The sequence below is a fragment of the Aquarana catesbeiana genome, linkage group LG10, assembly GCF_042186555.1.
Source record: "Aquarana catesbeiana isolate 2022-GZ linkage group LG10, ASM4218655v1, whole genome shotgun sequence".
Lineage (NCBI taxonomy): Eukaryota > Metazoa > Chordata > Amphibia > Anura > Ranidae > Aquarana > Aquarana catesbeiana.
In genome coordinates, this window is record NC_133333.1 from 139,727,617 (window position 1) to 139,743,448 (window position 15,832).

Here is a 15,832-nt window from a genome sequence, read left to right on the forward strand (position 1 = left end):
TGATTTATCTTTGTCTCATTTTTTTTACATCACAGAAACCTGACATTTTAACAAGGGTGTGTAGACTTTTTATATCCACTGTGTATATATATATATATATATATATATATACAGCACACAGTATCTCACAAAAGTGAGTACACCCCTCACATTTTTGTAAATATTTAATTCTATCTTTTCATGTGACAAGAAATGACACTTTGCTACAATATAAAGTAGTGAGTGTACAGCTTGTATAACAGTGTAAATTTGCTGTCCCCTCAAAATAACTCAACACACAGCCATTAATGTCTAAACCGCTTGCAACAAAAGTGAGTACACCCCTAAGTGGAAGAGGACTCCAGTGACAACCTGTGATGCTCTGGTGAACTCCATGCCCAAGAGGATTAAGGCAGTGCTGGAAAAGAATGGTGGCCACACAAAATATTGATACTTTGAGCCCAATTTGGCCATTTTCCCTTAGGGGTGTACTCACTTTTGTTGCCAGTGGTTTAGACATTAATGGCTGTGTGTTGAGTTATTTTGAGGGGACAGCAAATGTAACCTATTATAGAAGCTGTACAATCACTACTTTACATTGTAAAAAAGTGTTGTTTCTTCAGTGTTATCACATGTACATATATATATATATACTGAAAGTAGTGTCTTTTCCATTCTTTCCTTTCTCCTTCAACTTTAGCAAAGTACAGATATGGAAATCTGTGACCTGTACTGGGTAGGTGGACATGTTACATGACAAGGCCATTGTAGCACGGATTATGCACAGCATGGAAAACAATACTTTCTAGGTGGCTTATCATGTAATTGTTTTTTTCACACCTGGTATACAGGGGGATGCTAAAAGGTGCCTATACAAATATGCATATACTGTAAAATACTTAGCGGAAAATATGGCACAACCAAACATGTAAAAAGGTTATCCTAAAATAAATGTTTACTTATACAACATATTCAACTAATAGCAATGATATTTTTTGAAAGCCTACAACAGCTTCTCTAAGGAAAAATACTTATGTAACACACCCAATGAAATGGTAATTTGAATAACAAAAAAGCAAAAAAAATTGAAAATGCGAAATAAATGTATTTCTTCTCACAATTTTGACTAGTAAATAACCCAGAAGAATGTATTCTGTATGTTTTACCCTCTAGTTTGTAGACCATTAATATATAATAACAGTCACTTATCCTTTTATGATGTATGGACAGTATTCCAGTTCCACCTGTCTGGAGCTACCCCCCCCCCCCCCCCAGCTCTTATTCACATCAGCTTTAGCTATGGGTCAAACAATTCACAGATTACTATGTGCACATGGCCTGCAGCATAGGGCTAAAGGAAAGGAATAGAGCAAGTCTTTAACATGTCTTAAATATTTTACATTGCATGTACAGAGCACCTTTGCCTGCCAGGCTTGTTTAAAGAATAGATCAATTTACCAGCTTTAGTTAATATCATATTGACAGAAGGATATTGAAAAACAGGATTTAACTGTTTAAGGCTGGGAGGCATCTGTCTTCCAAAACCGAAATATCAGGGCTGAGTCTAGGCTAGCATTTCAAAAAACATACTGACTCATCTATGGGTTGCCTAACTTTAACATTATCCCTAACGTTATTGATAACCCTAAATGTAATGCTAACTCTAACGTTACCGGCCAGGCTCGGGCCGTGGTTTTCGATGTGGCCTTCTGGTGGCAAAATGGATGACATCTTCTTGATTAGAAAGTGACGGCTGTTTATAAGTTGTAATTGTGACCTACCACATCATTGATGATATTCTGTTTGATTTTACACCCTTAAAAAAAAAATCTATTTCTGAAACGCATGCGGTGATTTCTTATTGATTGGTCCAATAGAGGCTACTGTTAGAATAACAAGAACTGTGGAATACCATCCCATTTGTATATTGCAATCTTGGTGTGAGATGTTACACAATAATTGACACAGATATTCTTTTAATACTTAAAGAGGAACTGCAGTCTGCTCACATACTTTGTGATAAAAACATCTTTGCCATTCTGAAGCTTCCCTCCAACCACTTTACATTATATTTTATATATACTGTGATTCTGTACTTGCCAAATATGCTACAGAAATCTCCCTCCACTAAGTCTGGTTGCAGCCATTTTAACTGTGGGCAGCTCAAGCTGCTGTTCCCTGTTCCACTTCCTGGATTTACACAGACACGCAGAGGCATGCCTCCATCTCTGCAGCTCTCATTGGCCCTCTTATGACTCACCCCCTCCCTTCCTGGCAAACTCTCCCGAGAGTGAAAGAGAGCTGTGCATGATGCCATAAGCCTAGGCTAATGACCAGACAAGAAACAAGAAGTGGGCTCTATTAGGTATTTACTGGCAGCAAAAAAATGCTTTACTATCCAAAGTTAAAACAACAAGGGCAGAAGATTTAATAGATGGAAAGTTGAAAAAATGACTGAAGGTACGCTTTAATTTAAAGTGATGCTAGACACACTGTTTAATTTACATCGTTCCTTCTATTTCTGTATGTGGATGATGGTACTGTAATTATCTTAATACAAAAAGAAAAATCGATATACAGCTGTCACATGACCCCGCTCTTTCCCAGCCTGTCTGCAGGAAAACATAAGCAGGAGGAACTTCTAGTCCTCTGCTGTTGGTCACATATAAAAAAAAAAAAAACAGCCTTTGGAATACAGAGTAAAAATAAATAATTAATATTAATTAACTGTTTTAAATTGTTATACAAATATAATGTATATTTGAAATCAAATTTGTATTATTTTTTCGCAATAAAATGGTGTGGGCGGATTTCTGCCAGTCACAGGCTGTGTCACGCCCCTCCAGCCTGTGTCTTAGAATAGCAGGAAGGTGAAGTCTCCATTAATCTACATGCAATATCCAGCCACCACTGTGTTTAGTTGATTGGTGGACATGGAGGAGGAGGGAGGGAGTGGGCTGTCATTTACCTCTGTGTATACGCCCACATGTGTGACTCTATAGTCACATGGGCTGCTTAGATGTGATAGGGAGGAAATGCTCAGCATAGAAACTCACTGCAAAATCCTTAGCTGAATTGGGGCCATGGACAGAAGGTGAAGATAGAGAGCAACAGGATCAACCAGTTTTTTTTCAGAATACAGAAAACGAATCAGTTGTTAGTTGTTTGCCCCCCCCCCCCAAAGAAAAACCCACCAGCCGCCACTGAGTAAAGGGCAGGAAGAAAGAAGGACGGAAGGATGGGAATGTGAGGGAGTATGGGGGAGGCCTGTCAATGAATTGAAAAATGCTTAGGTTATTAATTGACAAAAGTTTGCAGAAATCTAAGTCAGTGGAATTGGCAGAATTTAGGTTCATGAAATGCAATTTCAACGTTACTTTGCTAAAAATATTTATAGCTTATTGATTGGTATTGTACCAAAAAGACATGTTTCCAGCATATCCTCCAATTGGCTCAATGGTGAAAGGCCGATACCTATTTGCTGACCCCCGTAGAGCCAGGGCTTATGGTCCCTACAAACGCTAGACATTATTAAAAATGAGGAAAGCAAAAAACAATCCGCTTCATCACGGAGACCTACAGACAAGTCAACATTATCATATCTGTCTAAAAACAGCCAAAGGGGAAACATTTTTTATGCATCTTTAGTATGCCCAAAATATTAGTTGTTTTCTTTAAATTATTTGGTAATGTGTGTTGCATTAAAGAAGCTAATGTAGAATGGCCTGCCAATACATGACAATAGAAGAAAAAATACACTGCTTTTCTTTGGAACCCAGCATGTGGTGCGCTGCACTGAAGGTCCATCGGTACCTACTGTATATGCATATGGAGGTGCCATTCTAAATTAATGGCACCCCACACCATACAGAATCCATACGTTACAGTGCATTAAAATATTTGATGGTGAAATACGCATTTTTCTATGAATTATTGCAACACATAAGTCTAAGAGTAGCAGTCACACCTTCCTGGAATTAGCTGTGGGAGGCAGCCCCATTGAAAGCAATGGGAGGTGGCCGGCTCTGCAACTGTTCGCAAGTAATCACTTAAGCAGACACAGACTGGGCTTGATTACCTAAAGGCAAATAGACTGTGCACTTTGCAAAGTGCAGTTACTCCAAAGCTTAGTAGATGAGGTAAAGCTTCACATTGCAAAGAATACCCAATCACATGCAAGGAAAAAAAAAACTGAATTTTTGCTTGCACATCATTGGATGATGGAACTCAGTAGGGCTTCTGCTCATTTACCAAGCTCTGGAGCAACTGCACTTGCAGAGTGCAACTGTACTTTGCAAAGTGCACGGCCTATTTGCCTTAATAAATCAACCCCCGTGTCTAGGGCCAGTCACTCACATGTGATTGCTGCATGGGAGATTACATGTGAGTGGCCACGATTATCTGCAGAAGCCAGCAGCTTCTTATTGCTTTCAATGGGGCTGTCTCCCGCAGCTAATCATGGAAACCCTCACTGGGGTTCTCACATCTAAATGCAGACATCTCAAGTCTCCCGTGAGGTGTGGGAGCCTCCCGCATTTCAGCTGCGGCTCCCGGACACCCATAAGTGGGGGGCAATATCCCGGCTGCAGGGCTGCTGGTGTACTGTCCCCAGTGTGATGGCCATATAATGGGGCAAATAGGAGTGGGGGCTGGTGGCACTACTGCAGCAATCAGCACCGCATCGCCCTTGGGGTACAGGGGCATCCATCGCCACACAAAGCAGTAATCAGCGAGCCGAGGGCAGATAGGCTGGCGGGCCTGAGAGAGCCTGGGACTCATAAGAAGAGCTCCACCAGCACAACCTTCTCCTCGACACCGCCCCCCGAAGAGGCGAGAAGCAGTGAGGCGGGCGCAGTGTACCGTACCCCGCGCTTCCAGAGCAACATGCATTGCTCCAACTTCCTCCGCTCCCTAGCATCAAGTGAAGCCCGGAGCGAGGACAGGCTAACTTGGGGCACAGAGGATGGTCGGGAGCAGCTGAAAGGTTCAAAGCAGATGCTCGCAAGAAGACAGACAGCAATGGAATAGAAGGTACTGTACCATCATCATACACACAGGGCTGCAGACAGACGCTGGTACAATGGGACAGAGGAGGGACTGCAGATAGGGACAGGGCTAGGGATCTCTCTCATCTCCCCAGTCACTCCCCCTCTCTCAGCACCCCCCTCTCTCAAAAACCCCCTCTCTCAACATCCCCCCTCTCTCAGCACCCCCTCTCTCAACAACCCCCTCTCTCAACATCCCCCCTCTCTCAGCACCCCCGCTCTCAACAATCCCCTCTCTCAACATCCCCCCTCTCTCAGCACCCCCCTCTCTCAGCACCCCTCTCTCTCAGCCCTCCCCTCTCTCAGCAGCCCCCTCTCTCAACACCCCCGTTGTCTTAGCCCTCCCCTCTCTCAGCACCCCCCTTTCTCAGCACCCCCCTCTCTCAGCCCTCCCCTCTCTCAGCCCTCTACTCTCTCAGCACCCCCCTCTCTCTCAACACCCCCCTCTCTCAGCCCTCCCCTCTCTCAGCGCCCCCTCTCTCAGCCCTCCCCTCTCTCAGCACCCCCTCTCTCAGCACCCCCCTCTCTCAGTCCTCCCCTCTCTCAGCCATCCCTTCTCTCAACCCTCCCCTCTCAGCCCTCCCCTCTCTCAGCATCCCCCTCTCTCAGCACCCCCTCTCTCAGCCCTCCCCTCTCTCATCCCTCCCCTCTCTCAGCCCTCCCCTCTCTCAGCCCTCCCCTCTCTAAGCCCTCCCCTCTCTCAGTCCTCCCCTCTCTCAGCGCCCCCCTCTCTCAGCCCTCCCCTCTCTCAGTCCTCCCCTCTCTCAGTCCTCCCCTCTCTCAGTCCTCCCCTCTCTCAGCCCTCCCCTCTCTCGGCCTTCCTCTCTCTCAGTCCTCCCCTCTCTCAGTACCCCTCTCTCTCAGTCCTCCCCTCTCTTAGCATCCCCCTCTCTCAGCCCTCCCCTCTCTCAGTCCTCCCCTCTCTCAGCACCCCCCTCTCTCAGTCCTCCCCTCTCTCAGTCCTCCCCTCTCTCAGCACCCCCCTCTCTCAGTCCTCCCCTCTCTCAGCACCCCCCTCTCTCAGCCCTCCCCTCTCTCAGTCCTCCCCTCTCTCAGCACCCCCCTCTCTCAGCCCTCCCCTTTCTCAGTCCTCCCCTCTCTCAGTCCTCCCCTCTCTCAGCCCTCCCCTCTTTCAGCCCCACGTCTCTCTCTCTCAGCCCCCTTACTTGTTTCAAGCAGAAACACTGCACATACTGACTCCTACCACCATGACCACTTCAAATCACTGTACTGGTCATGGTGGTTAGAGTGTTCCTTTAATATTGCTCAGAAGAAGTAAACCTCTGTATACTGATTCCATTTTATTTGATCAACCTCTAGTTGTGCTTAAATTATGGGGGGGGGGAGGCACTCGCGCACGGAGTGCCACCTCCCTGAAATGAGTTTGCCACCTCCCTGAAATGAGTTTTCGCGTCTGTAAATGGAGTGTGGGTGCATTTGCAGAAGTGAATGCACCCTTTCTTATCTAGGCCACAGTATCACCTGTGTTTGATGTGCAAACATTCCTAGCTTTTTTTCTGTGTATAATGGGACACACAAAGTAGAATAATTCATCTCCTATCAGTTAGCATCCACACCCAGGGGATGGAATAGACACCTACTTTGTTTCGGTAACAAAACTCAGAGAGCCTTTAATATGCTTTTCCGTTAGCAAATAGCTAAACAGAACTGGGAAAAACAGGTAATAGTTTGTAAAAGCTCAAATCCCAGGAGCATGTTTCCTTTAGATTAGCATAATATTGTCTATCAAAAGAAAAAAAAGCAGCAGAGCTGAATCTGGAAGCTTATTGATATACATACCTATAAGATCCTGTGATTACAGAGTTACCATCAATTAGGAGAAATTTCTCTTTTAGCTTTCCTGTTACTTGTTTCAGTTGTCTTGTACTAAAGGTACATCCCGTTATAATCCTTACTCGCATGTTCTGGTAAAATGGAGAGGTAGAAGTTATGGTAAAAACTATGTAAATTGTATTCTCAGTATAAAATACATGTATTTTCATCTGGGGTTACATGCTAGCAGTCTCAGAAGTAAATTCCCTGTACATGTGGTGTATCTAATTCTATACAATGCATGCATAAAGTTCAAGGAGAACTTTGCTTTATACAAATATTTAATATCAGAATCAGAATACTTTATTAATCCCAATGGGAAATTTTTGTATAATAGGTAAGGCTAACTCTGTATTTTTTGGTTTAAGGGTGAACTACAGGAGTCCTGGTACTGATATTTTAGCATCAATATCTCCAGTTCCAGACTCCTGTACTGGTTAGCATTGGCGTCGCTAGGGGGTGGCTTCTGGGGCTATAGCCCTGAATCTGGGGCCCATAGCCTCGAGTCTCTTACAGGAGTGGATCCAGGGGGGAAGGGGGCAACAGGGCAATTGCACCCCCCCCCCCCGAGAAAGTAGCAGGTGGGCAGAACGGTGAGTGGGCCTGGCGGGTGAGCGGATAGGCAGGAAGTTGAGTGGGTGAGTGAGCGGATAGGCAGGATGGTGAGCGGGCCTGGCGGGCGGCCAATCCAGTGAGCAGGCGGGCAGGCAAGCAGAGAGATGACATCATGAGTATGCCCGCCCAAGCGTTTCTTTACTTCTCTGCTATGGACTCTAGCCCCACATCTTTTGTAGACCTAGCAACTCCCCTACTGGTTAGTATCATTAAATAAGGTGGGTCTGCATTTGGTTCAGATCACATTGTCTGCAATGGTTAGCAAGGACACGCCTACACAGAGAAGCCGCCGAAAAAAAGGTATGTACAGCGATTACAGGTTTAGATAGATTAGTCTTAAGATATGGCTGCCGGTAGATTTAGAGTTAGTTAGGCTGAATTTCTACTTTAATTACATTCAAGGACGTATCTTTGTAAAACAGATACATTTGAGTGACATCTGTTTATTTTCAGCACTAATGGCATTCCAGTACTAAGATTGCTACATTTGTAACTTCCAGTCTCAGGAAGTTACAAGGAGGAGGTAGGAGGACAGGACTTCTCAGTACAAGCACATTCCATCCACCCAATTGTATGTAGCACAGAGTTTATACAACCATGCACTAGAGCAGTCTTTCTCAACTTTTTTGACACTGAGGAACCCTTTAAAGGAGAAGTACAGCCAAAGTTGTTTGGCTGTACTTCTTCCGCGGATCACAGGAGTGCAGTTCATTCTGCACTCCTGTGACCCATTTTCAGCAGAGAGCGGCTAATGTAACAGAGCCGGTCCAGGCCTGGACTGATACCCGGAGAGCAGCTCCCACCCCCTCCATGGCCCAGCAATCCAGTGAGCGCATGGGGGAGGGCATAGCTCTGAGAACAGATCGATCAGCGGTATTTGATCGCTCGGGCCTCAGTGTTAGAGCCAACGGGGGACAAATGCAGCATCAGATCAATGCTGCATCCAGCTAGGCAAGCATAAATCTGAAAAATAAAAACAAAACCCATACTTCTCTTTCAAATACATTTCTTGTCTCAGAGAACCCATACTTCTCTTTCAAATACATTTCTGGTCTTAGGGAACCCCTGCTAATAATCACTATATCTACAGCTCCCCGTACATTAATGCTCCTTAAACTTTTGGTCATTGGGGGAAATGATCATTGTTTTCAGTGGCTATGTTTCTAAGAGGCAGGGATTGTTCATGGCTTAAGTAACCCCTAGCTCCTGGTCGAGAAAGGCCTTCCTACTTTTATAATAAATGAAAGCAGTACACTGCATAAAATGTCAGATGTCCAACTATCACTGCCCCCCTGCTGCCAGTAGGCCCACAGGGCCTGGGCACATCCTAATCATCCTGTGCAGCGCAGAGGATGCTGCTGCTTCTTGATTTCCCCTGCTGCCCAGCCCTCATCTCCTGCCAGCTGCTCCCCTCCTTGTCCCTTCCCTCCTCTCCTGCCAGCTGCTGCGGAGGATCATTTCAGGATGGAGAGTGGGCCCCTTCCTTTTTTAAATGAACACAGTGAGTGATCAGTACCGATCACTCACTGTGTTTATTGATAACTGAAGCATAGTGTTTATGTGCTTCAGTTTGTGAATGAACAGGAAGCCGCTCAGCAGTTAATTCACTAGATTCAAAAGTGAGACATCAAGGGGCAGTTTAGACCCCTGGTATTTCATCAAAGCACCCCCTCCCCCAACAGGGCTCCTAAAAAAAATGATAAAATAAATAATAATAAAATAAAATTGTAAAAAATAATTTTAAAAAATAATAGTAATAAAAAAACTACTGACACAATCCACTGCCGTACTGACACTAATCTCTGTGCCCTGCTGACACTGTCCACTGCTCTGCTAACACCGTCTACTGCTCTACTAACTGACACCATCCATTGTTCTGCTGACACCAACCTCTGTCTTACTGACACTGTCCTCTGCTCTACTGACACTGTTCACTGCTCTACTGATGTCATCCACTGCTCTACTGACACCGTCTACTGCTCTACTGACACCGTCCACTGCTCTACTGACAGCGTCTACTGCTCTACTGACACCGTCCACTGCTCTACTGACAGCGTCTACTGCTCTACTGACAGCGTCTACTGCTCTACTGACACCATCCACTGCTCTACTGACACCATCCACTGCTCTACTGACAGCGTCTACTGCTCTACTGACAGCGTCTACTGCTCTACTGACACCATCCACTGCTCTACTGACAGCGTCTACTGCTCTACTGACACCGTCCACTGCTCTACTGACAGCGTCTACTGCTCTACTGACAGCGTCTACTGCTCTACTGACACCATCCACTGCTCTACTGACACCATCCACTGCTCTACTGACAGCGTCTACTGCTCTACTGACAGCGTCTACTGCCCTACTGACACCATCCACTGCTCTACTGACAGCGTCTACTGCTCTACTGACACCGTCCACTGCTCTACTGACAGCGTCTACTGCTCTACTGACACCATCCACTGCTCTACTGACACCATCCACTGCTCTACTGACAGCGTCTACTGCTCTACTGACACCATCCACTGCTCTACTGACAGCGTCTACTGCTCTACTGACAGCGTCTACTGCTCTACTGACACCATCCACTGCTCTACTGACAGCGTCTACTGCTCTACTGACACTGTCCTCTGCTCTACTGACACCATCCACTGCTCTACTGACACCATCCACTGCTCTACTGACAGCGTCTACTGCTCTACTGACAGCGTCTACTGCTCTACTGACAGCGTCTACTGCTCTACTGACAGCGTCTACTGCTCTACTGACACCGTCCACTGCTCTACTGACAGCGTCTACTGCTCTACTGACACCGTTCACTGCTCTACTGACAGCGTCTACTGCTCTACTGACAGCGTCTACTGCTCTACTGACACCATCCACTGCTCTACTGACAGCGTCTACTGCTCTACTGACAGCGTCTACTGCTCTACTGACACCATCCACTGCTCTACTGACACCATCCACTGCTCTACTGACAGCGTCTACTGCTCTACTGACAGCCTCTACTGCTCTACTGACAGCGTCTACTGCTCTACTGACAGCGTCTACTGCTCTACTGACACCATCCACTGCTCTACTGACAGCGTCTACTGCTCTACTGACAGCGTCTACTGCTCTACTGACACCATCCACTGCTCTACTGACACCATCCACTGCTCTACTGACAGCGTCTACTGCTCTACTGACACCGTCCTCTGCTCTACTGACACCATCCACTGCTCTACTGACACCATCCACTGCTCTACTGACAGCGTCTACAGCTCTACTGACAGCGTCTACAGCTCTACTGACAGCGTCTACTGCTCTACTGACACCATCCACTGCTCTACTGACAGCGTCTACTGCTCTACTGACAGCCTCTACTGCTCTACTGACACCGTCCTCTGCTCTACTGACAGCGTCTACTGCTCTACTGACACCATCCACTGCTCTACTGACAGCGTCTACTGCTCTACTGACAGCGTCTACTGCTCTACTGACACCATCCACTGCTCTACTGACACCAAACTGAATACTACAGAATCTGGGAAGGAGACTGTGCAAAGCAGTCTTTACTCGTTCCAAGGGTTTTACTGGCCTCAATTACAATCCTCAATTATAAGACACTGAAAAATATTGAATCCCTAAAGAAAAAATAATAGGTCTTCCAAGGTGCCACACCAGAAAAAAATTTTTAAAACATACTTTTTATTTTACAAACCTTAAAAAAGAAGTTTACAATACATTATTTAAAACTTTTGGGGGCAGATATAACCCCTTTTTACAAATAATCCGTATCGGTCAGAAACTTACCGATATTGGTCAGACTTCCTCCCCCTGTCCCCCATGGCGCTCCCTACAGCCTCTGCCAATCTCTGTCAGTGGTGCGGCGTGCAGCAGAGCAGGGCCACGAAGGCTGCTCTTGACAGAGGTGCAGCTGCGAGTGAGCAGAGATGTAGTTACGTCATCTTCACCGCCCGCATGTGGAAGTTTACCTGCTCAAAAGCTGCTGAGGAGAGGCTGCCAGAAGTAGTGTAAGTAGTGACAAGCTGCATCTGGCTGGCAGATGATGGTGGCAAGTGACACGCTGCATCTGGTGGCAAGTGACATATTGCATCTGAGAGGCAGGTGACTGTAGCAAGTGACACGCTGCATCTGGTGACAGCAGACGGTGGAAAGTGACACGCTGCATTTTGGTGCCAGTGGCAAGTGACATGCTGCATCTGGGTGTATCAGGTGACAGTGGCATATGACATGCTACATCTTGTGGCAGGTGACGGTGATGTACAGAATATTGGCACCTGTTATCAGCTATCAGCCTGAAAGGCAGCCGAAAATCGGTATCGGTCCTGAAAAAATGATATCGGTCAACCCCTAGTTGATAGCCATATCCCCAGATGGTTATAAGAGGTATCTCAAGTAGACTAACTGATGCGTTTCGCAGGACAATGCCCGCTACCTGCTATGAATGCTAAGATTGCATATAACTTGTCCCCAGGATTAAGGAACCATGATCGCTGCACATGAAAGATGACACCAAGCTATGGAGTGGAATAACGTCCTTACAGGATGTCTCCAATTTGCAACCTGACCTCAATGCACTGTCTAATTGGGCGACTATGTGGCAGATGAGGTTTAATGTTGATAAATGTAAAGTTATGCACTTGGGGGCTAAGAATATGCATGCATCATACGTGTTAGGGGGAGTACAACCGGGGGAATCCGTAGTGGAGAAGGATCTGGGGGTTTTGGTAGATCACAAGCTCAATAAGAACATGCAATGCCAAGCTGCAAACTCAAAGCGAGCAAAGTCCTTTCTTGTATTATGGTATGGACTCCAGAGAGAGAGATATAATTTTGCCCTGTGCAAATCATTAGTAAGACCTCATCTGGAATATGCAGTTCAGTTTTGGGCACCAGTTCTCAAAAAGGATATCGGGGAACTGGAGAAAGTGCAGAGAAGGGCAACCAAACTGATAAGAGGCATGGAGGAGCTCAGCTATGAGGAAAGATTGGAGGAACTGAATTTATTCTCTCTTGAGAAGAGGAGAATAAGGGGGGATATGATCAACATGTTCAAATATATAAGGGGTCCATATAGTGAACTTGGTGTTGAGTTATTCTCTTTACGGTCAACACAGAGGACACGGGGGCACTCTTTAAGTCTAGAGGAAAAGAGATTTCATCTCCAAAAACGGAAAGGTTTCTTCACAGTAAGAGCTGTGAAAATGTGGAATAGACTCCCTCCAGAGGTGGTTCTGGCCAGCTCAGTACATTGGTTTAAGAAAGGCCTGGATACTTTCCTAAATGTACATAATATAACTGGGTACTAATATTTATAGGTAAAGTTAATCCAGGGAAAATCCGATTGCCTCTTGGAGGATCAGGAAGGAATTTTTTCCCCTGCTGTAACAAATTGGAGCATGCTCTGCTGGGGTTTTTTGCCTTCCTCTGGATTAACTGTGGGTATAGAATTGGGTATATTGGATTGTACGATATTTTTTATTTTATTTATTTTTTTTATGGTTGAACTGGATGGACTTGTGTCTTTTTTTCAACCTGACTAACTATGTAACTATGAAAGGGACCCAGCCATACAGGAGACTGAAGACATACTGTATATTGTATTAAAAGGAGCATATACTGCATTAGCTCTATAGAAAATAAATAAAAGGGAAAAAATTATCAATATGTAAAAAGAAGTGGGACCTCCAAAACCAGAATCCCTACATACATACTAATCTCATTAAAAAAAAAAAAAAAACAAGAACCCATAAGATGTAACAGAAGAGAAGCTAAATAAAAAATTCAGTCACATGGGCTATAAAATGCTAACAAAATTGCTTATATAACTGCCTCTACATATCTAATAATGACCATAACAACCCACAGGTCTCCGATCTACACACCTACTCCCCATAATATGAAACAGGCAATATCCCTTAGGGGCTATATATAACAATTGTAATGCTAAACTAATATCCACCAAGGTGCCAAAATGTAACATACAAATAGCCAACATATAGCTCCATTAAATATGTAAGTGCTTCTCATACATTTGATGTAAATATACTAGGACCAAACAACAAACAAAGCATACCCTCAATAAGCTGTAAAAGGAGAAAGAGAAGTATGTCCAACCATCACAGAAATTCCTTATGTGCCCTGTCTCAGTCCTTAACAGTCTCCTGGATTCCATAGGTATACTGACAAATCAAATTGCCATTGTATATAGGGCTCTAACAGGGTTTATATAATTGAAGATGGCACCAAAAATGGCATTCTGGACGTATTGCGCATGCACGTGATGACGTCATCGCGTATGCTGTCATGTCATGATGCTTCCGCCATCTTGGTACTACATTTCAATAGAGAAAAAATGGAGAAGCATACATCGGACACCGTCGCCATCTTGGTACTCCTTCTCAATAGGAAAAGGAAGGGCTTATAATAAATTTAAACTTTAGTAAGTATATTAAATTAGCCAAAAAGCCTCAAGAGCACAGATCCTGGCATCACAGCTGCCATGGTTCACTGGGGTTAACTCTGTCTAAAACAACCACAAATAGCACCCAGTCTATTATTTCTTTGCCTATAGAAATACATAAACATCAATCAATTCATTTTACATAATTAAAGAACAGTCCAAACATAGAAAGTTATTCCAAAACATAGAATTGCTATATACAACCTCTCCCACGGTTATGTTAATCATCCAACTAGGTATTGTGTGTATAATGACACTGCTTCCTAAAAGATTGCAGAGCACCATGGTGTCACTTAAAGGCAGGGACGTCAGTGGCTGGTGAGGTACTGGCTAGTATCAGAGCCAGATACACACAGAGTTACATACGCCGCGTTCGTAAGAGCCCTTTCACACTGGGGCGGTTTGCAAGCGCTATTGCGCTAATAATAGCGCCTGCAAACCGACCCGAAAGTGCCGCTGCTTTCATTCCAGTGTGAAAGCCCCGAGGGCTTTCACACTGGAGCAGTACGCTAGCAGGACGGGTCCTGCTAGTAGCATCTTCGGAGCGGTGAAGGAGCGGAGTATATACCGCTCCTTCACCGCTCCTGCCCATTGAAATCAATGGGACGGTGTGGCTATACCGCCGGCAAAGCGCCTCTGCAGAGGCGCTTTGCGGTGGTATTTAACCCTTTCTCGGCCGCTAGCGGGGGGTAAAACGGCCCCGCTAGCGGCCGCATACCGACGGTAAAACGCCGCAAATAATAGCTGCGTTTTACCGCCGACGCCGCCCCCGCCCCAGTGTGAAAGGGCTCCTAGAGCGAGAGCAATAATTCTAGCACTAGACATCCTCTGTAACTCTAAAGATGTCATCTGTAAAAAAAAATGTAAATACTGAAGTTTGGTGCCATTCTACGCGTGTGCACAATTTTAAAGTGAGCAAAATATTACAGCGCACACATGCAAAAAAGACATTTACCTCCAGCAGGGCTAGTTTAAAACACCTAGACAATTTTAAAAAAATATTATCAAAAAATATGGGGATTTGGTCACACCATATTGCTATATGGTGCTAAGCCCACTTACTGCATCAAAGTACCCCATGATTAGTGCGTCCTACACTATCCATAGACTGGGAGATCCTGCTTCTCTGAACCATGAGAGCAATACACTCTTCTATATGGGAGAACTTTGAGGTCTCCACTGTAAGTGGGCTTAGTACCATATAGCAATATGGTGTGTTTTAAACTAGCCCTGCTGGAGGTAAATGTCTTTTTTGCATGTGTGCGCTGTAATATTTTGCTCTGTTGTATGGTCTTATGGCTGCACCATCTTTATTGCATTTTTTAGGGTGTGCCCCCCAAATATCTTGTTTGTTTTTCACAATTTTAAAGTGTGACATGTTAGGTATTTATTTACTTGGCGTAACATCATCTTTCACATTATACAAAAATATTAAGTTATCTTTAGTGTTTTTTTTTTTTTTATTATTATTTATATTCATGAAACACGTTTGAAAAATTGCTGCGCAAATACTGTGTAACATAAAAAGTTGCAATGACCACCATTTTATTCCCTAGGGTGTCTGCTAAAACAATATATATAATGTTTGGGGGTTCTGAGTAATATACAAAAAATTATTATATATTGTTTTTAAGGTAATTTACTATATTTTCAAAAACTGTACTCGAGCAGGTGGCTTAACGGACAAATTAATAAAGTTTGAAATTATAACTTCAAACTAGTAATTTGACAGTAAATAGATAAATAATAAATTATTATCATATAACATATAGCATATAATAATAATAATATATGATTTAGCTTGATTATAACAGTACCTTTTCAACAGCAGCAGATTCTCATTCTCCCTCTTAACTGTGTGAGAAAAACATGGGATTGTGGGTAAATCTTTTTC

The 15,832-nt window shown here is 44.4% G+C and overlaps 1 protein-coding gene across 3 annotated transcripts in view; it reads right to left on the minus strand.

Annotated features, from left to right (window-relative positions):
• FAM83E (family with sequence similarity 83 member E) overlaps positions 1-15,832 on the minus strand; it is a 143,679-nt gene that overhangs the window by 38,378 nt on the left and 89,469 nt on the right. For all 3 annotated transcript variants that reach the window (XM_073602730.1, XM_073602728.1, XM_073602729.1), the window contains exon 4: positions 6,825-6,949. In XM_073602730.1, coding sequence (XP_073458831.1) covers positions 6,825-6,949 — 125 coding nt within the window. The remainder of the gene's footprint in view (positions 1-6,824; positions 6,950-15,832) is intronic.